Here is a 21,626-nt window from a genome sequence, read left to right as displayed (position 1 = left end):
TGAATTGTAGTCTTCAAATTTTTTCTTGTGGTGATGATTTTTGTACTTCGAAATAATTTTCCAAAACTAAATAAATTATTTGTTTATTAATAAAATTACTAATTTTATTGACATTATCATTATTATAATTATTGCTGCTATCTTTTTCATTGTCATTTTTTTCTCTGTCATTAATATTATTTCATTTATCATTATTATTATTGTTATTATTATTACTATTCATTCATCAACATTAAATTTAGGAATAAGTGAAACTCCAGTCATCATTAATACATTTTTTTAGTATTCACAATAATGATAGATACAATAATCTGTATATACAACAATAACTCTGGGAGGAAGTGACACAAACATCAAAATATTGTACAACAAGTTGGGGCACTGAAGCCACAGGCAGAGTTCGAAACACTTTGGAAACCAGCCAATAGCAAACTGACACCGGCATTATCGTCGATCTGATTGGTTGATTACCCCCACATGATGGCTAGTCGTGGTGTTTAATGTGGTATTTAATGGCGCTTAAAATGGTTCCTTAGCGGCCTTCAGGAGTGACCACTACAGATGCAAATGCTTCTCAATCCTTGCTTCAAGGCTTCAGTGTTCTAGTCACAGTTATAACATCGGGAGGGGTGGGTGAGGGGGGAGGGTGTACACGTGATGGGTTTGGATACCTAGATGGTCGTTCTAACAGGTGAATTAGTAAAGGGGTTCGTATTTACAATGATCTAGCAGGCTGTCTCTATAGAGTTCTATACGAGACGTTATAGCCAAGTCTGTCCATCATCATCTTGGTATCGTCGTCTCCTGTGAAAAAGAAAACGGGATGTGCTTCTCAGGTAGGAAACAATTGGGTAATGTCTAAGAGTTCTCAGAAATGTAATTGTGTATTTTGGAGCAAAAGAAAATGTAAAATCTTTGGAGATAAGTACATATGACAGAGAACCTTCTGGTTGGTACATATGACAGAGAACCTTCTGGTTGGTACATATGACAGAGAGCCTTCTGGATGGTACACATGACAGAGAGCCTTCTGGATGGTACACATGACAGAGAACCTTCTGGTTGGTACATATGACAGAGAGCCTTCTGGATGGTACACATGACAGAGAACCTTCTGGTTGGTACATATGACAGAGAGCCTTCTGGATGGTACACATGACAGAGAACCTTCTGGTTGGTACATATGACAGAGAGCCTTCTGGATGGTACACATGACAGAGAACCTTCTGGTTGGTACACATGACAGAGAACCTTCTGGTTGGTACATATGACAGAGAACCTTCTGGATGGTACACATGACAGAGAACCTTCTGGTTGGTACATATGACAGAGCCTTCTGGATGGTACACATGACAGAGAACCTTCTGGTTGGTACATATGACAGAGAGCCTTCTGGATGGTACACATGACAGAGAACCTTCTGGTTGGTACATATGACAGAGAACCTTCTGGATGGTACACATGACAGAGAACCTTCTGGTTGGTACATATGACAGAGCCTTCTGGATGGTACACATGACAGAGAACCTTCTGGTTGGTACATATGACAGAGAGCCTTCTGGTTGGTACATATGACAGAGAACCTTCTGGTTGGTACATATGACAGAGAACCTTCTGGTTGGTACATATGACAGAGAGCCTTCTGGTTGGTACATATGACAGAGAACCTTCTGGTTGGTACATATGACAGAGAACCTTCTGGTTGGTACATATGACAGAGAACCTTCTGGTTGGTACATATGACAGAGAGCCTTCTGGTTGGTACATATGACAGAGAACCTTCTGGTTGGTACATATGACAGAGAACCTTCTGGTTGGTACATATGCCAGAGAGCCTTCTGGTTGGTACATATGACAGAGAACCTTCTGGTTGGTACATATGCCAGAGAGCCTTCTGGTTGGTACATAAGACAGAGAACCTTCTGGTTGGTACATATGACAGAGAGCCTTCTGGTTGGTACATATGACAGAGAGCCTTCTGGTTGGTACATATGAGAGAGAGCCTTCTGGTTGGTACATATGACAGAGAGCCTTCTGGTTGGTACATAAGACAGAGAACCTTCTGGTTGGTACATATGACAGAGAGCCTTCTGGTTGGTACATATGACAGAGAGCCTTCTGGTTGGTACATATGACAGAGAGCCTTCTGGCTGGTACACATTACAGAGAGCCTTCTGGCTGGTACATACGAAAGAGAGTTTTCTGGCTGGTACATATGACAGAGAGCCTTCTGGCTGGTACATATTACAGAGAGCCTTCTGGCTGGTACATATGACAGAGAGCCTTCTGGCTGGTACATATGACAGAGAGCCTTCTGGCTGGTACATATTATAGAGAGCCTTCTGGCTGGTACATATGACGGAGAGCCTTCTGGCTGGTACATATGATAGAGATCCTTCTGGCTGGTACATGACAGAGAGCTTTCTGGTTGGTACATATTACAGAGAGCCTTCTGGCTGGTACATATGATAGAGAGCCTTCTGGCTGGTACATATTACAGAGAGCCTTCTGGTTGGTACATATGACAGAGAGCCTTTTGGCTGGTACATATGACGGAGAGCCTTCTGGCTGGTACTTATTACAGAGAGCCTTCTGGCTGGTACATATGACAGAGAGCCTTCTGGTTGGTACATATGACAGAGAACCTTCTGGTTGGTACATATGCCAGAGAGCCTTCTGGTTGGTACATATGACAGAGAGCCTTCTGGTTGGTACATATGACAGAGAGCCTTCTGGTTGGTACATATGACAGAGAACCTTCTGGTTGGTACATATGACAGAGAGCCTTCTGGTTGGTACATATGACAGAGAGCCTTCTGGTTGGTACATATGATAGAGAGCCTTCTGGTTGGTACATATGACAGAGAGCCTTCTGGCTGGTACACATTACAGAGAGCCTTCTGGCTGGTACATACGAAAGAGAGTTTTCTGGCTGGTACATATGACAGTGAGCCTTCTGGCTGGTACATACGAAAGAGAGTTTTCTGGCTGGTACATATGACAGAGAGCCTTCTGGCTGGTACATATTACAGAGAGCCTTCTGGCTGGTACATATGACAGAGAGCCTTCTGGCTGGTACATATGACAGAGAGCCTTCTGGCTGGTACATATTATAGAGAGCCTTCTGGCTGGTACATATGACAGAGAGCCTTCTGGCTGGTACATATGACGGAGAGCCTTCTGGCTGGTACATATGATAGAGATCCTTCTGGCTGGTACATGACAGAGAGCTTTCTGGTTGGTACATATTACAGAGAGCCTTCTGGCTGGTACATATGATAGAGAGCCTTCTGGCTGGTACATATTACAGAGAGCCTTCTGGTTGGTACATATGACAGAGAGCCTTTTGGCTGGTACATATGACGGAGAGCCTTCTGGCTGGTACTTATTACAGAGAGCCTTCTGGCTGGTACATATGAAAGAGAGCCTTCTGGTTGGTACATATAACAGAGAGCCTTCTATCTTTAGAATAGTTGTTGGCAGGTTTCTGGCATCCTGCAGCGGTGAGGTGGTTAGTAAGGTTTGTCAGGAAATAGGGCAAAAGTTTCTTGACGCTGGTCTTAGTCATGTGATGACCCACAGCTTGAGCTTTTGGTTAGCTGACCGAGGCCTTCCGCTGGCTTACCGGTCCACCTCTTTCAAAATTATGGTTATGATTATAGGAGGATCCAAAACGTCCCGATATGAGAGAAATATCCAGCGTAAAAAAGATGAACGAAGTGATGTCAGCGTTGGAAGGATTACTTGAAATGATTTTTTCAATGCGCCCCGCCGGGTTTGCCACTTGATTGTTCAGTTCCTGCAACCTGATCCTTCACCCTTTGACTTCTTGTTCTTCAACTTGGTTCACCTTCTTCATTTTGATCGTTCTGTTCCCTCAACCTGTCTGTTCTCTTTCTCTAATCTTTCTTCTTGTTAAGCTGGTTCTTGTTCGGTTCCTCATGTACACGTTCATTAGCTGCCATGAATGAACTCATTATTAATTCAGCTTGTTTCTGCTACTGGAATTACCAGGTAATGAAAAAATTACCGTCCAGAGCTCTAGCATCTATGAATACAGCGTGAACGTTATGGTAAACCATACCACGGGTGGGGTTAGAACCCGCGATCAGAGTCACAAGTTTTGAGACTCTCTGATCGCGAGTTCTAACCCCACCCTTGGTATGTTTTGTTTGCAATCGTGTCATTACGATTTCGCGAGTCATGAACGTTATGGTGCTATGCGCAGCTCTAAATTCACGTACGGTATTCGACGCGAGGAGTTTGTGTAGACTCGATCCTTCGTTTTCTAATCCCACAGTGAACAGGTTACGCGCAGCCTTAAGTAATGACTCCCATACAGTTCGATAGGCTTGAAACCCATTAACCAACCCATCTTGTGGTCATCGAGCGATGAATTATCATCTCGAAATATGCTTTACGGGTCCTGTCTTCTCTGGTAGAAAAGAATTCGGCATATCATTAAGTGCCGCTAGATAACCTCGCAGGCTTGTGGTTTGTGGACGGAGAAACGAGCCTCCACGTTTCCTTGTGTTGAGTGACCCACACGGCTCCAGTACTTTAATAAAAGAATAATAATAATAATAATAATAATAATAATAATAATAATAATAATAATAATAATAATAATATTAATAAAATAATAATAATAATGATAATAATAATAATAATTGTAATAATGTTGGTAGAATTACCGACAATATATTAGGTAAAAGGACATATATCAAGTCGTAGTAACAACCTGATAAAACTCCTGGAGAGCGAAACGTTGCCACAATAAACTATCACATTAGTTGTACTTGTGTCTCTCCACCTAAGAACACCAATAATCGTCTTGGCAAAGCCGGGAGGACCGTCCCAGGGCTGTGTTTGTAGACATGGCAAGCCGAGTTGACAGGCGGCGGGAGACATATCAATCGATTCTCCAAAATCGATAGTCAAGAGCCTCCAGGGAGTTAAAATTGATGGAAGGAATGTCACTCGCTGGATATACACGAGTTAATTTTCCACTGGTACTGAATTCTCTGTTGGGGGTGACTTCAGGGTGTTTCTCGAGCGATGGTGTTGCAACTTCAGGGGGGGGGCTCTAAGTACTGCCTCAGGCGACAGTCTTGAAACTTTAGTAGGTAACTCGTTTGTTTCAGTGGTTCTGCTCTTATTCTTTTCTAAGTGAATTTCAGTGCGGGCACTTTCTTCCATTGCTTCTTATGAACCATTGTCGAACCATTGTTGAACCGTTATTGAACCATTGTTGAACCGTTATTGAACCGTTGTTGAACCGTTGTTGAACCATTGTTGAACCGTTGTTGAACCATTGTTGAACCGTTGTTGAACCATTGTTGAATCGTTGTTGAACCACTGTTGAACCATTGTTGAACCGTTGTTGAACCATTGTTGAACCGTTGTTGAACTATTGTTGAACCATTGTTGAACCATTCTTGAACCATTGTTGAAACGTTGTTGAACCGTTGTTGAACCATTGTTGAACCGTTGTTGAACCATTGTTGAACCGTTGTTGAACCGTTGTTGAACCACTGTTGAACCGTTATTGAATCGTTGTTGAACCGTTGTTGAACCGTTGTTGAACCATTGTTGAACCGTTGTTGAACCGTAGTTGAACCACTGTTGAACCGTTGTTGAACCACTGTTGAACCGTTGTTGAACCATTGTTGAACCGTTGTGGTGATAAAAATTAAATTTTCAAGAGAGGTGCTGATTCAGTTCTAATTTCTTCTCGTAGTGTCCGATATTTGCTGTGTGTGTGTGTGTGTGTGTGTGTGTGTGTGTGTGTGTGTGTGTGTGTGTGTGGAGCAATGACTGGCTGAATGAGTCAATGTATGAATGAATAAAGGGATATGACATGACATGACATGACTGACTTACATATAGGGAGGAAGTGTACACTTATTTAGGTACGAGAAATTAAGTGGGAAATTATAGGTTTGTTAATTGTGACGGGGGGGGGGTTATATTAAGTATTTTAAGGATATGCGATGCGGGGTGGAGACATTCACGTAGCGGAGGGGTTGTGAGGTGGTAGGGTGGAGAAGAAGGGGTGAGTGTGTGGGGTGACTAGCGGCAGTGGGTGGTGGAGGGAGAAAGGGTGAAGGAGAGGATGTGGGTGATGGAGGAACGGGTGCGAGGGGAACTTGAAGCCATCCCCCGCGGCCATGGAGGAGAAGGGAAGAGAGGACAGGGAGAGAGGGGAGGCGAGGGAGGTGGCCAGGGAGGTCATAAGTGGAAGGGAGGACATTGGAGGCACCAGGTAAGGTTTGGTCACCTCCAGCGAGGTAGTGAGCTGATGGTGGTGGTGGTGATGGTGGTTGTGGTGGTCGGAGGCTGGTGGCGACGAGTCGTTCTTCAGCAGCGGCAGCGGAGAGCTCTGCGGCGGTGTCGTCGACGGGTGGGGAGATATAGACGCCGGGTGGGGCGAGATGCTAGCCGGATGCGGCGAGATGCTGGCCGGGTGCGGGGAGACAGACGGGGGGTGAGATGAAGTGGTGTTGGAGGCGGGGGAGACCACACCTCCGTCAGTCTGGGCACTGCTGGGAAGCGGACTCTCAGCCACAGGAGGCGGGGAGTGCGTGCCTGATGGGGAGACAAAAGCGGGGGAGATAATTAACAATCAGCGGTGACAAACCTGTAGCCAGAGCGACAAATCATCCATTCGGCTGTTAACAATTAACTTTAATTGATGGAAGGGTAAATTAAAAGTTGCGTTTATTAATTAGAAATTAATGAATTCCAATTAATGTTATGAAATTAGCATAAGTCCAACACGAGTATCCTGGCTCTGACGACCAGGGATACCTGGTTCTGACAACCAGGGATACCAGGCTCTGACGACCAGGGATATCAGGGTCTGACGACCAGAGATACCAGACTCTGACGACCAGGGATACCTGGCTCTGACGACCAGGGATACCAGGCTCTGACGATCAGGGATACCTGGCTCTGACAACCAGGGATACCAGGCACTGACGACCAGGGATATCAGGGTCTGACGACCAGAGATACCAGGCTCTGACGACCAGGGACACCAGGCTCAAAATAAAAAAAAAAATCCGTTTTCTCATAACGTTACAGAAAAAATAGATGGAGAATAACATGCGCAGCAAGAGAGAGAGAGAGAGAGAGAGAGAGAGAGAGAGAGAGAGAGAGAGAGAGAGAGAGAGAGAGAGAGAAAGAGAGAGAGAGAGAGAGAGAGAGAGAGAGAGAGAGAGAGAGAGAGAGAGAGAGAGAGAGAGAGAGAGGAAGAAGACACCTCAAGAAGAACACATCTTCAAGATTGTAAGAACACTTACCTGGAGTTTACCTGGAGAGGGTTTCGGGGGTCAACGCCCCCGCGGCTCGGTCTGAGACCAGGCCTCAACACTTCATGAAGATAAACACTCTAAGATTAACACCTCTTTAAAAAAAAAGAAACACGTCTTCAACATCAACACTTCCTCGAGGTCGCTCTCTAGACGGCAATCCCTTCCCCCCCTTAAACCCCCCCTCATCCCCCCTGATTTACCCCCCTCCCGCCCCCCCCCCATCTTCTGCAACTCTCGCCTTGCTCAAGCAGCATGTTCAGGCAATTTGAAGCAACATGCAGGAAACACCGTATCATTCTCACCAGAATTCAATTAATATGTTTTTTTTATATATTTAAAAAAAAGATCAAATCACCGGCAAAGTGAAATATAAAACAGAAAAAATATATTGGCGAAATTTGTTGAGAGAATCAGAAGTACCGGGGCGTGAACTGGTGGAAGAGTGATGAATTATTGGCGATATCGTCCAGTCTGGCTGCAAATTTTTGCTATGGCGATAGACTCTTGTTTATTCTTCGTAACGCGTGAAATGGCGAGCTTTGGTAGGGGTTTATTGCACTCACACACACACAGGCGCATATAACAGGAAGGGCACTGCAATGGATCAGAGAATACCTGGCAGGGAGGCAACAACGAGTCATGGTACGTAATGAGGTATCACAGTGGGCACCTGTGACGAGCGGGGTCCCACAGGGGTCGGTCCTAGGACCAGTGCTATTTTTGGTATATGTGAACGACATGATGGAAAGGTTAGACTCAGCAGTGTCCCTGTTCGCAGACGATGTGAAGTAAATGAGGAGAATTAAATCAGATGAGGACCAGGCAGGACTTCAAAGAGACCTGGACAGACTGGACACCTGGTCCAGCAACTGGCTTCTCGAATTTAACCCCGCCAAATGCAAAGTCATGAAGATAGGGGAAGGGCAAAGAAGACCGCAGACAGAGTATAGGCTAGGTGGCCAAAGACTGCAAACCTCGCTCAAGGAGAAAGATCTTGGGGTGAGTATAACACCGAACATGTCTCCGGAAGCACACATCAACCAGATAACTGCTGCAGCATATGGGCGCCTGGCAAACCTGAGAACAGAGTTCCGATACCTTAGCAAGGAGTCGTTCAAGACACTACACCGTGTACGTCAGGCCCATACTGGAGTATGCAGCACCTGTTTGGAACCCGCACTTGATAAAGCACGTTAAGAAATTACAGAAAGTGCAAAGGTTTGCGACAAGGTTAGTTCCAGAGCTAAGGGGAATGTCCTATGAAGAAAGGTTAAGGGAAATCGGTCTGACGACACTGGAAGACAGGAGGGTCAGGGGAGACATGATAACGACATATAAAATACTGCGCGGAATAGACAAGGTGGACAAAGACAGGATGTTCCAGGGAGGGGACACAGAAACAAGAGGCCACAATTGGAAGTTGAAGACTCAGATGAGTCAAAGGGATGTTAGGAAGTATTTCTTCAGTCATAGAGTTGTCAGGCAGTGGAATAGCCTAGAAAGTGACGTAGTGGAGGCAGGAACCATACATAGTTTTAAGACGAGGTTTGAAAAAGCTCATGGAGCAGGGAGGGGACCCAGTAGCAACCGGTGAAGAGGCGGGGCCAGGAGCTAAGGCTCGACCCCTGCAACCACAAATAGGTGAGTACAAATAGGTGAGCACGCACACACACACACACACACACACAACTGTGTCCCCTTGTTACTGTGATTGGACACAGTAACAAGGGGACACAGTTGGAAGCTGAAGACACAGATGAATCACAGGGATGTTAGGAAGTATTTCTTCAGCCACAGAGTAGTCAGTAAGTGGAATAGTTTGGGAAGCGATGTAGTGGAGGCAGGATCCATACATAGCTTTAAGCAGAGGTATGATAAAGCTCACGGCTCAGGGAGAGTGACCTAGTAGCGATCAGTGAAGAGGCGGGGCCAGGAGCTCGGACTCGACCCCCGCAACCTCAACTAGGTGAGTACAACTAGGTGAGGTGAGTACACACACACACACACACACACACACACAAATTCCTCAGACGTGTTAGAATCGAACCTCGAACCTCTAAACTCTAGCCTCTAGACTTTAGACTCTAGAAGTATAGAGTCAACATCAGCTCTAGCTCTCTGTAACGACGCAACGAAAGTTATTCATTGACTTCCCACGTTCACTTGTCAACACCAGGACCAGAACACTGACAACATCCACGACACAAAATTCGACTAAAAGACAGACTATTGCCTCGACTCATGCTTCAGCTAGAACAGAAACTATTACCTCGACTCATGCTTCAGCTAGAACAGAAACTATTACCTCGACTCAAGCTTCAGCTAGAACAGAAACTATTACCTCGACTCATGCTTCAGCTAGAACAGAAACTGTTACCTCGACTCATGCTTCAGCTAGAACAGAAACTATTACCTCGTTACCAGCCTACTGGAACTCACACATCCTTCTACCAGCTCTCAGACACGAGCACCTGTATATGACACGATTTGTGCTCATGTTGAACTCTGTGCGAAGCTCAACACTCTGGCCTAGATGAGACAGCTTCTCTTCTGGCGGAAATAAGTGCCATCAGTCACTCCAGCGTTGTGGCTTCATGACCGTGAGTGTGGCAACCTTGCTTGTGCTCTTCTTTTGACTGGTAAATAGTGCTACTAAGCACAGTGCTGTCAAGTATAGTGTTGATAAGTATGGTGCTGTTAAGCATGACGTTGGCTAGTGGGGTGAGGGGCTAGGAACGACCCTCTCAGATAAAAAGGAGCTAGGAGCGACCCTTCTAGAGAAAGAGGGCTAGGAACGACCCTCCTAGAGAAAGAGGGGCGAGGAACGACCCTCTCAGAGAAAGAGAGGCTAGGAATGACCCTCCCGGAAAGAAAGAAGCTAGGAACGACAAAACCAAAGATGGAAAAGGTAGGAACGGCCTTACAAGAGATAGGAAAGCTCAGAACGACTTTTCTAAAGAGAAAGGTGCAGGAACGACATTCCTAAAGAGAAAGGGGCTAGGAACGACCATCTCAGAGGGAAAGAGATAGAGAAAGAATTACTAGGAACGAAAGTACCAGAGACAGGGCTACCAGAACGACCTTCCCAGAAAAACAGGGGCCACTGGCGACCCTCCCAAAGAGAGAGAAAGAGAGAGAGAGAGAGAGAGACAGAGAGAGAGAGAGAGAGAGAGAGAGAGAGAGAGAGAGAGAGAAGGGCTACGAACGACCCTCTCAGAAACAGGGGGACTAGAAACGACTTGCAGAGAGAGAAAAGGTGGGAACCACTTACCCAAGGACAGGTCCTCGTCGTCGCTGTCATCTAGGGGCGTTGGGGAACCTGGGTTGATGAGGTCGTCATCATCGTCGTCGTGATGGGTATCCCGGGACTCTGACGACCTCGACGATCCACCGCCCGCCTGCTGCCCGTTCATCATCCTGCAGTGGAGAGAGTAGTCAGTACAAGTGGTTTACAGATCGTTCTCCGTTCTTCGGTGTGTGTGCGTGTATTATATGGCAGCACTAAACCAGTAAGGAGTAATGGGATATAATTGAGTTTGATCCGAGGAAGGGGGAAGATAGCTCCTTGAATACTGGTAAAAGGTTCTTAATCCTAATAAGTAGAGCTACCCCCTCTCCTTCCTCGAATTAAAAAGTAATTACCTACCATTCTCCCAGACGCTGTATAACATACAGATTTAATAATAAAAAATAATAATAATCATAATAATAAAAACAATAATAATGACAGTAACAACAACAATTACAATAATAATACTAATAATAGCAATAATAATAATAATAATAATAATAATAATAATAATAATAATATTACTACCACTACTACTACTACTACTAATAATAATAATAATAATAATAATAATAATAATAGCAATAATAATAATAATAATAATAATAATAATAATAATAATAATAATAATAATAGCAATAATAATAATAATAATAATAATAATAATAATAATAATAATAATAATAATAATAATAATAATAATATTACTACCACTACTACTACTACTACTACTACTACTAATAATAATAATAATAATAATAATAATAATAATAATAATTCAAGGGGGGTCCAGTAAATATACATCGTAACAATTACAAAATATCTTTCGTTCATTTTTCTCACACAATGCTAAACTCAATTTTTTTGCAAGAACTTTAACAAAAACACAAACATTATCTGCATACTGTATTTTGTTTGTGGCGGAAGTAAAACAAAGAAACTTCAACAAATACACAAGGAGACGAAGCACATTCCTGTCAAGACAAACAAAAAAAACTTTTTCCTGCTTGAGTTGACATTCTGACAAATACAGCGGTAAATACAGTAGTAAATACAACAGTAAATACAGCAGTACCAGTAATACATGTAGAAATAAATACATTATTGAATATAGTAGCAAATACAGTAGTAGTAAATTCAGAATTAATATTAATACAGCAGTAAATAATAAATACAATAATAAATACAGTAATAAATAAGACAGAGTAATAAATAACAAATACAACATTAAATAATAAATACAGTAATAAATACAGTAGTGTTCATTTATATCCTTGTTTGTCTCTCCCTTTTTCTTCACGTTACAACACTTCCTCCCTCACCTCTATCTTAGATTTTCCTCCCTCCCCTCCTTCCATCCCTCTTCCCTCTTCTACAGTATTCTTACCCCTCTCCTCTCTTACAGCATCCCTGCCCTTCCCCTCTCTTACAGCATCCCTGCCCTTTCCCTCTCTTACAGCATCCCTGCCCTTCCCCTCTCTTACAGCATCCCTGCCCCTCCTCTTTCTTACAGCATCCCTGCCCTTCCCCTCTCCTACAGCATTCTTGCCATTCTCCTCTCTTACAGCATCCCTGCCCTTCCCCTCTCTTACAGCATTCCTTCCCCTCTCCTCTCTTACAGCATCCCTGCCCTTCCCCTCTCTTACAGCATCCCTGCCCTTCCCCTCTCCTACAGCATTCTTGCCCCTCTCCTCTCTTACAGCATCCCTGCCCTTCCCCTCTCTTACAGCATCCCTGCCCATCCTCTCTCTTACAGCATCCCTTCCCCTCTCCTCTCTTACATCAATGCCCCTCCTCTCCCTACAGCATCCCTGCCTCTCTCCTCTCTTACAGCATCCCTGCCCTTCCCCTCTCTTACAGCATCCCTTCCCTTCCCTCTCTTACAGCATCCCTACCTCCCTCCCCTCTTACAGCATTCCTGCCCTCCCCTCTCTTACAGCATCCCTGCCCCTCTCCTCTCTTACAATATCCCTGCCATCCTCTATCTTACAGCATCCCTGTCCCTCCTCTCTCCTACAGCATCGCTTCCCTCCCCTCTTATAGCATCGCTGCTCCTCCCCTCTCTTACAGCATCCCTCCCTTCCCCTCTATTACGGCATCCCTCCCTTCCCCTCTCTTACAGCATCCCTCCCCTCCCCTCCCCCATCTTCCATCCATCCCCCCTCCCTCCCATAGCACCATTGTTAACACTAAACTCCAGATAAACGCCACTACGGACCAGCCAGGATGACACTAGGGAGAAAAATCCCCGCGCCTCGACGCCACTTCTTCCCCGCCATCCTCCATAACTGTCCACCTTAAGCTTCTCATAACATCATCAAGACTTTTTAAGTACCTGTGTGTGGCGGGGGAAAAAATTATATAAACAGTCACCAACGAAATTTTCCCATATATGTTCTTTTTTTTTTTAAGACTCCCGGTTGCAAAGACGGAAGTTTAGGGAAAGAAAACAAACCCGGACGAATAGGAGGGGAAATTTCCCCGTTGCGAGAGCGGTTTCTCCCCTCCACTTGCCTCACTCTTTATAGTAAACACGCGTAATAAGATGACGCTTATTCAATGGACCTTGTTACATCCCCTTTCTACTCCCCTCCCCCCTCCCTCTTAGATTGCCCCCCCGTTCTCCCCTCGTGCTGTCCCCCTCTGCCTTCTCCCCTCCGATTCTGGAACCGATTTTTCGATTGTCTGTGACTGTATCCTCGAGCCTGGAACCGATTTTTTTTTAAATCTGGGACATTAAATGGCCTCTAGGAACCGTCAGATTAAGCCAGATTATAAAGATAAAAGCTAGATTTTTTAAGTCTTAGCAATTTTCTGTCAAAATATTTTCTTTGATTTTTAGAACGAATCTGATTCTTGTCATTTCCTCTTAAATCTGCCAGATTTATGTACTTAATTTTTTTATATAATTGTTTATTTATTTCAGTGTTAAAAATTTATTGGCTGTTTTAAAATCTGTTTTTATCTTGTTTTTAATCTTATCTTCTATCTTCTCATCGTCTGCTTATCTTTCAGCTGATTTCCAAGAGATATCTTTATTCTTACATAGTTGTTTCGGCCCCGATTTCATACAGATTTTTTTATGTGTGTGGCTTTCGTATTTACGTTTCCATTTCGGTAATGTTGCATATGTGTTTCGTAAACGTTCGTCATCCGAAGATAAGAATCCTGCACATAAGAATCGTTCGAGATAGCGTTCATTTAGAATTAATTTCTGGTATTCTGTCGATTGTGTACGGCTCCGTTTGTTCCGACAGTCGGGCTGTGTTCGGCTCTGCTCCTGTTCGAAAAGTCGGGTTGCGATCGGTTATTTGTTACTTTGTTGATCAACTATGTTCGGCTTTCTGTTACGCCATTCATAGATTTTGTCCAGATTTATATATATATATATATATATATATATATATATATATATATATATATATATATATATATATATATATATATATATTTATTTATTAACACATTGGTCACCCACCAAGGAAGGGTGACCCGTAAAAGAAGGAACACTTTCATCAATATTCACTCCATCGCTCTCTTCCAGAGGCGCGTCTACACTACAGTTATAAAACTGCAACATGTCAACACTCCTCCAGGACTCAAATCTAGCTTGTCGGTTTCCCTGAATCCCTTCATAAATGTTACTTTACTCACACTCCAACAGCACGTCAAGTCATAAAAACCATTCGTCTCCTCTCGTTCCTATCTAACACGCTCACGTGCACTTGCTGGAAGTCCAAACCCCTTGCACACAAAACCTTTACCCCTTCCGTCCAACCTTTTCAAGGATGACTTCTACCCGCCTTCCTTCCATTGCTCTTTCCTACATTTTAAATTCCTTCTTTTACATATCCTTCCAAACTCGTTCACCAACCTATGCAACTTCTCTTCAGATTCTCCCAAAAGCACAGTCATCAGCAAAGAGCAACTGTGACAACTCCCACTTTGTGTTAGATTCTTTATCACTTAATCCCACACCTCTTGCCAGCGCCCAAGCATGCACTTCTCTTATAATCCCATCTATAAATATATCGAACAACCATGGTGACATCACACATCCTTGTCTAAGGCCTACTTTTACTGGGAAATAATCTCCCTCTCTCCTACATACTCTAACCTGAGCCTCATTAGCCTCGCAAAAACTGTTAACTGTTTTCAGTAACCTCCTATTACACTCTATTTTGTCCCTTTTGCTTTTATACGAAGGAACTATGCATGATCTGTGCTAATCCGTAGGTACCTTCCCCTCTTCCATATATTTATTAAATGAAAGCCCTAACCATTCCCCACCTGCCTTTAACATTTTTTTTTATTTTATCCCAACAATCCTAGCTGCTTTACCCACTTTCATTTAGCGCTTCTTTTTGATAATAATAATAATAATTTACCCCTTATCATTCTACCCACTGTCTCATGCACCTCCCCTACACTCGCAACTGGATCTTCCTCACTCCTACAAGATGCTATACCTCCGTGCCCAATGCATGAAATCACAGCTTCCCTGTCTGCATCAACATTTAACAGTTCCTCAAAATATTTTCTCATCTTCCCGATACTTTCAACTTCCCATCTAATAATTCTCTCATATCTTTAACTGTCAAATCCACTCGTTCCTTAGGCTTTCTTAACTTATTAATCTCACTCCAAAACTCTTATTTCCAGCAAAATTTGTTGATAGCACCTCACCCACTCTTTCATTTGCTCTCCTTTTACATTCCATCGCCACTCTGTTAACCTCTCCATATACTCCTCCCTCTTTGCATCAATTCTACTTTGTGAAAACGTCTCATATGCTAACTTTTTCTCTTTACTACCCACTTTCCTGTAACCACTTTTGCTAAACACTCTAAACACTACATTCTTAAATCTATCCCGTACCTCTTCAACGTCAATACCTATAATTTCACTAGCCCATCTGTCTTCCAATAGTTTATATCTTACCCTCCTTTAGTTTACAACCTTCATCTCTCTCTTACTTGCTGATGCCATTCTCCTTATTTCCCATCTACCTTAAATTCTCACTATAACTACAACCAAAAATGATTTGATATATCTGTGGCCCCTCTATAAACATATACATCTTTAAGTCTACCTATCAGTCTTTCATCTACCAATACATAGTTTAACAAACTACTGACATTAAGCTCTACATCATATCTTGTATACTTATCCTTTCTTTCTTAAATTATGTATCTCCTTCGACCAAATCCCTTTCTATACAAAGTTCAATCAAAGATCCCCATTATCATTTACACCTGGCACACCAGACTTACCTACCACACCCTCTCTAACCGCCTCACCCACTTTAACATACATGTCCGCCATTCATTAATATAAATTAATTGGCAGCTGAAGACGCTACCACTGAGCTAAGATCCACCTCTACGTTTTTAGGAATGGAAATTCGTTTGTATGTGTGTGTGTGTATGTATGTATGTATATATGTATGTATGTATGCATGTATGTATGCATGTATGTATGTATCTATGTATGTATGTATGTATATCTGTACCTTTGATGAGTTCCGAGAGTTTTTCTACTCCAAGGGCAAGACCACGAATCAGGCTCGTTTCGTCCTTGTCTGGTCAATCAGGCTGTTGCTGTTGGTGACCCGCTGTTGGTAAAGTGTTTTCTTATTGTGCTCACTACACCTCTGCTTTTCACTGGGTATGTATGTATGTATGTATGTATGTATATATATATATATATATATATATATATATATATATATATATATATATATATATATATATATATATACAAGGAATTCGCGAGAGCATGCGAAATATACACAAACACTGATCTCTGGCTGAAGGAGACTCGAACCTACGAACCTTAGGACAAGGTACGCAGTGCTTTACCAATCTACCCACACTGGACCAATACCTTGGCGTGTAGCATGAGCTACACGTTTTGATCCAAGGCAGCCAGCTTTCAGGGAGAAGGCTGGCTGCCTTGTGTATATTTGTGTATATTTCGCATGCTCTCGCGAATTCCTTGCATTGTTCAAATCTCTAGTAAGGCTGATGCATGCAGGGGATGAGATGAAAAGCTGTAAGCCTTCTCCCTGAAAGCTGGCTGCCTTGGATCAAAACGTATAGCTCATGCTACACGCCAAGGTATTGTCCAGTATGGGTAGATTGGTAAAGCACTGCGTACCTTGTCCTAAGGTTCGTAGGTTCGAGTCTCCTTCAGCCAGAGATCAGTGTTTGTATATATATATATATATATATATATATATATATATATATATATATATATATACACATTATTGTTGTGTATTAATCATACACAACATTGATGTCTCTCATACACAAGACTGATGCCACTTATACACAACACCGATGCCACTTATAAAGAACACTGATGCCTCTTATAAACAACATTGATGCCTCTCATACACAACACTGATGCCTCTTATAAACGACACTGATGCCTCTTATACACAACACTGATGCCTCTTATAAACAACACTGATGCCTCTTATACACAACACTGATGCCTCTTATAAACAACACTGATGCCTCTTATACACAACACCGATGCCACTTATAAAGAACACTGATGCCTCTTATAAACAACACTGATGCCTCTTATACACAACACTGATGCCTCTTATAAACAACACTGATGCCTCTTATACACAACACTGATGCCTCTTATAAACAACACTGATGCCTCTTATACACAACACTGATGCCTCTTATACACAACACTGATGCCTCTTATACACAACACTGATGCCTCTTATAAACAACACTGATGCCTCTTATACACAACACTGATGCCTCTTATAAACAACATTGATGCCTCTTATACACAACACTGATGCCTCTTATAAACAACAATGATGCCTCTTATAAACAACACTGATGCCTCTTATAAACAACATTGATGCCTCTTATACACAACACTGATGCCTCTTATAAACAACACTGATGCCTCTCATACACAACACTGATTCCTCTCATATACAACATTGATGCCTCTTATAAACAACATTGATGCCTCTTATAAACAACACTGATGCCTCTTATAAACAACACTGATGCCTCTTATAAACAACACTGATGCCTCTCATACACAACACTCATGCCTCTTATAAACAACACTGATGCCTCTTATAAACAGCACTGATGCCTCTCATACACAACACTGATGCCTCTTACAAACAACACTGATGCCTCTTACAAACAACACTGATGCCTCTTATAAACAACACTGATGCCTCTTATAAACAACACTGATGCCTCTTATAAACAATACTGATGCCTTTCATACACAACACTGATGCCTCTTACAAACAACACTGATGCCTCTTATAAACAACACTGATGCCTCTTATAAACAATACTGATGCCTTTCATACACAACACTGATGCCTCTTACAAACAACACTGATGCCTCTTATAAACAACACTGATGCCTCTTATAAACAACACTGATGCCTCTCATACACAACACTGATGCCTCTTACAAACAACACTGATGCCTCTTATAAACAACACTGATGCCTCTTATAAACAACACTGATGCCTCTTATAAACAACACTGTTGCCTCTCATACACAACACTGATGCCTCTTACAAACAACACTGATGCCTCTTATAAACAACACTGATGCCTCTTATAAACAACACTGATGCCTCTCATACACAACACTGATGCCTCTTACAAACAACACTGATGCCTCTTATAAACAACACTGATGCCTCTCATACACAACACTGATGCCTCTCATACACAACACTGATGCCTCTTACAAACAACACTGATGCCTCTTACAAACAACACTGATGCCTCTCATACACAACACTGATGCCTCTTACAAACAACACTGATGCCTCTTATAAACAACACTGATGCCTCTTATAAACAATACTGATGCCTTTCATACACAACACTGATGCCTCTTACAAACAACACTGATGCCTCTTATAAACAACACTGATGCCTCTTATAAACAACACTGATGCCTCTCATACACAACACTGATGCCTCTTACAAACAACACTGATGCCTCTTATAAACAACACTGATGCCTCTTATAAACAACACTGATGCCTCTTATAAACAACACTGATGCCTCTTATACACAACACTGATGCCTCTTATACACAACACTGATGCCTCTTATAAACAACACTGATGCCTCTTATACACAACACTGATGCCTCTTATAAACAACACTGATGCCTCTTATAAACAACACTGATGCCTCTTATACACAACACTGATGCCTCTTATAAACAACACTGATGCCTCTTATACACAACACTGATGCCTCTTATACACAACACTGATGCCTCTTATACACAACACTGATGCCTCTTATACACAACACTGATGCCTCTTATACACAACACTGATGCCTCTTATAAACAACACTGATGCCTCTTATACACAACACTGATGCCTCTTATAAACAACATTGATGCCTCTTATACACAACACTGATGCCTCTTATAAACAACACTGATGCCTCTTATAAACAACACTGATGCCTCTTATAAACAACATTGATGCCTCTTATACACAACACTGATGCCTCTTATAAACAACACTGATGCCTCTCATACACAACACTGATTCCTCTCATATACAACATTGATGCCTCTTATAAACAACATTGATGCCTCTTATAAACAACACTGATGCCTCTTATAAACAACACTGATGCCTCTTATAAACAACACTGATGCCTCTCATACACAACACTCATGCCTCTTATAAACAACACTGATGCCTCTTACAAACAACACTGATGCCTCTTATAAACAACACTGATGCCTCTTATAAACAGCACTGATGCCTCTCATACACAACACTGATGCCTCTTACAAACAACACTGATGCCTCTTACAAACAACACTGATGCCTCTTATAAACAACACTGATGCCTCTTATAAACAACACTGATGCCTCTTATAAACAATACTGATGCCTTTCATACACAACACTGATGCCTCTTACAAACAACACTGATGCCTCTTATAAACAACACTGATGCCTCTTATAAACAATACTGATGCCTTTCATACACAACACTGATGCCTCTTACAAACAACACTGATGCCTCTTATAAACAACACTGATGCCTCTTATAAACAACACTGATGCCTCTCATACACAACACTGATGCCTCTTACAAACAACACTGATGCCTCTTATAAACAACACTGATGCCTCTTATAAACAACACTGATGCCTCTTATAAACAACACTGTTGCCTCTCATACACAACACTGATGCCTCTTACAAACAACACTGATGCCTCTTATAAACAACACTGATGCCTCTTATAAACAACACTGATGCCTCTCATACACAACACTGATGCCTCTTACAAACAACACTGATGCCTCTTATAAACAACACTGATGCCTCTCATACACAACACTGATGCCTCTCATACACAACACTGATGCCTCTTACAAACAACACTGATGCCTCTTACAAACAACACTGATGCCTCTCATACACAACACTGATGCCTCTTACAAACAACACTGATGCCTCTTATAAACAACACTGATGCCTCTTATAAACAATACTGATGCCTTTCATACACAACACTGATGCCTCTTACAAACAACACTGATGCCTCTTATAAACAACACTGATGCCTCTTATAAACAACACTGATGCCTCTCATACACAACACTGATGCCTCTTACAAACAACACTGATGCCTCTTATAAACAACACTGATGTCTCTTATAAACAACACTGATGCCTCTCATACACAACACTGATGCCTCTTACAAACAACACTGATGCCTCTTACAAACAACACTGATGCCTCTCATACACAACACTGATGCCTCTTATAAACAACTGATGCCTCTTATAAACAACACTGATGCCTCTTACAAACAACACTGATGCCTCTTACAAACAACACTGATGCCTCTTATAAACAACACTGATGCCTCTTATAAACAACACTGCTGCCTCTTATAAACAACACTGATGCCTCTCATACACAACACTGATGCCTCTTACAAACAACACTGATGCCTCTTATAAACAACACTGATGCCTCTTATAAACAACACTGATGCCTCTCATACACAACACTGATGCCTCTTACAAACAACACTGATGCCTCTTATAAACAACACTGATGCCTCTTATAAACAACACTGATGCCTCTCATACACAACACTGATGCCTCTTACAAACAACACTGATGCCTCTTATAAACAACACTGATGCCTCTCATACACAACACTGATGCCTCTTACAAACAACACTGATGCCTCTTATAAACAACACTGATGCCTCTTATAAACAACACTGATGCCTCTCATACACAACACTGATGCCTCTTACAAACAACACTGATGCCTCTTACAAACAACACTGATGCCTCTTATAAACAACACTGATGCCTCTCATACACAACACTGATGCCTCTTATAAACAACACTGATGCCTCTTACAAACAACACTGATGCCTCTTATAAACAACACTGATGCCTCTTATAAACAACACTGATGCCTCTTATAAACAACACTGATGCCTCTTATAAACAACACTGATGCCTCTTATAAACAACACTGATGCCTCTCATATACAACACTGATGCCTCTTATACACAACACTGATTCCTCTCATATACAACACTGATGCCTCTCATACACAGCACTGATGTCTGTCATACACGCCACTGATGTCTCTCATACATAACACTGATGTCTCTCATACACGTCACTGATGCCTCTCATACGCAACACTGATTCCTCTCATATACAACACTGATTCCTCTCATATACAACACTGATTCCTCTAATATATAACACTGATGGCTCTCATACACAACAGTGATGCCTCTCATACACAAAACTGATGTCTCTCATGCACAACACTGATTTATTTGTTGTTGTATCTAACGAGAAAGATGAAGTAACACAATTGATACCGTTCTATTGTCTCGTAAAACGGATAACGCTCTAGAAATGGTTCTATTAACCCACTCAGTAGACCAACCTAAAGCAATGTTACCAGATCCTCCAGC

General features: G+C 42.3%; 1 protein-coding gene across 1 annotated transcript in view; it reads right to left on the bottom strand.

Annotated features, from left to right (window-relative positions):
- Positions 1 to 260: 260 nt before the first annotated feature.
- The window catches only part of LOC128686183 (homeobox protein SIX3-like), a 67,733-nt gene continuing 46,367 nt past the window's right edge, over positions 261 to 21,626 (bottom strand). Inside the window, exons 2-3 of the mRNA XM_053772970.2 lie at positions 10,588 to 10,733; positions 261 to 6,588 (exon numbers count right to left, since the gene is read on the bottom strand). Of these exons, the coding sequence (XP_053628945.1) occupies positions 6,011 to 6,588; positions 10,588 to 10,733 (724 nt within the window). The 3' untranslated portion in view covers positions 261 to 6,010. The remainder of the gene's footprint in view (positions 6,589 to 10,587; positions 10,734 to 21,626) is intronic.

This window comes from Cherax quadricarinatus, chromosome 9, assembly GCF_038502225.1.
Source record: "Cherax quadricarinatus isolate ZL_2023a chromosome 9, ASM3850222v1, whole genome shotgun sequence".
Classification (NCBI taxonomy): Eukaryota; Metazoa; Arthropoda; class Malacostraca; order Decapoda; family Parastacidae; genus Cherax; species Cherax quadricarinatus.
The sequence above is the reverse complement of the archived record's forward strand: the minus strand, read 5'-3'. Positions and strand labels throughout refer to the sequence as shown.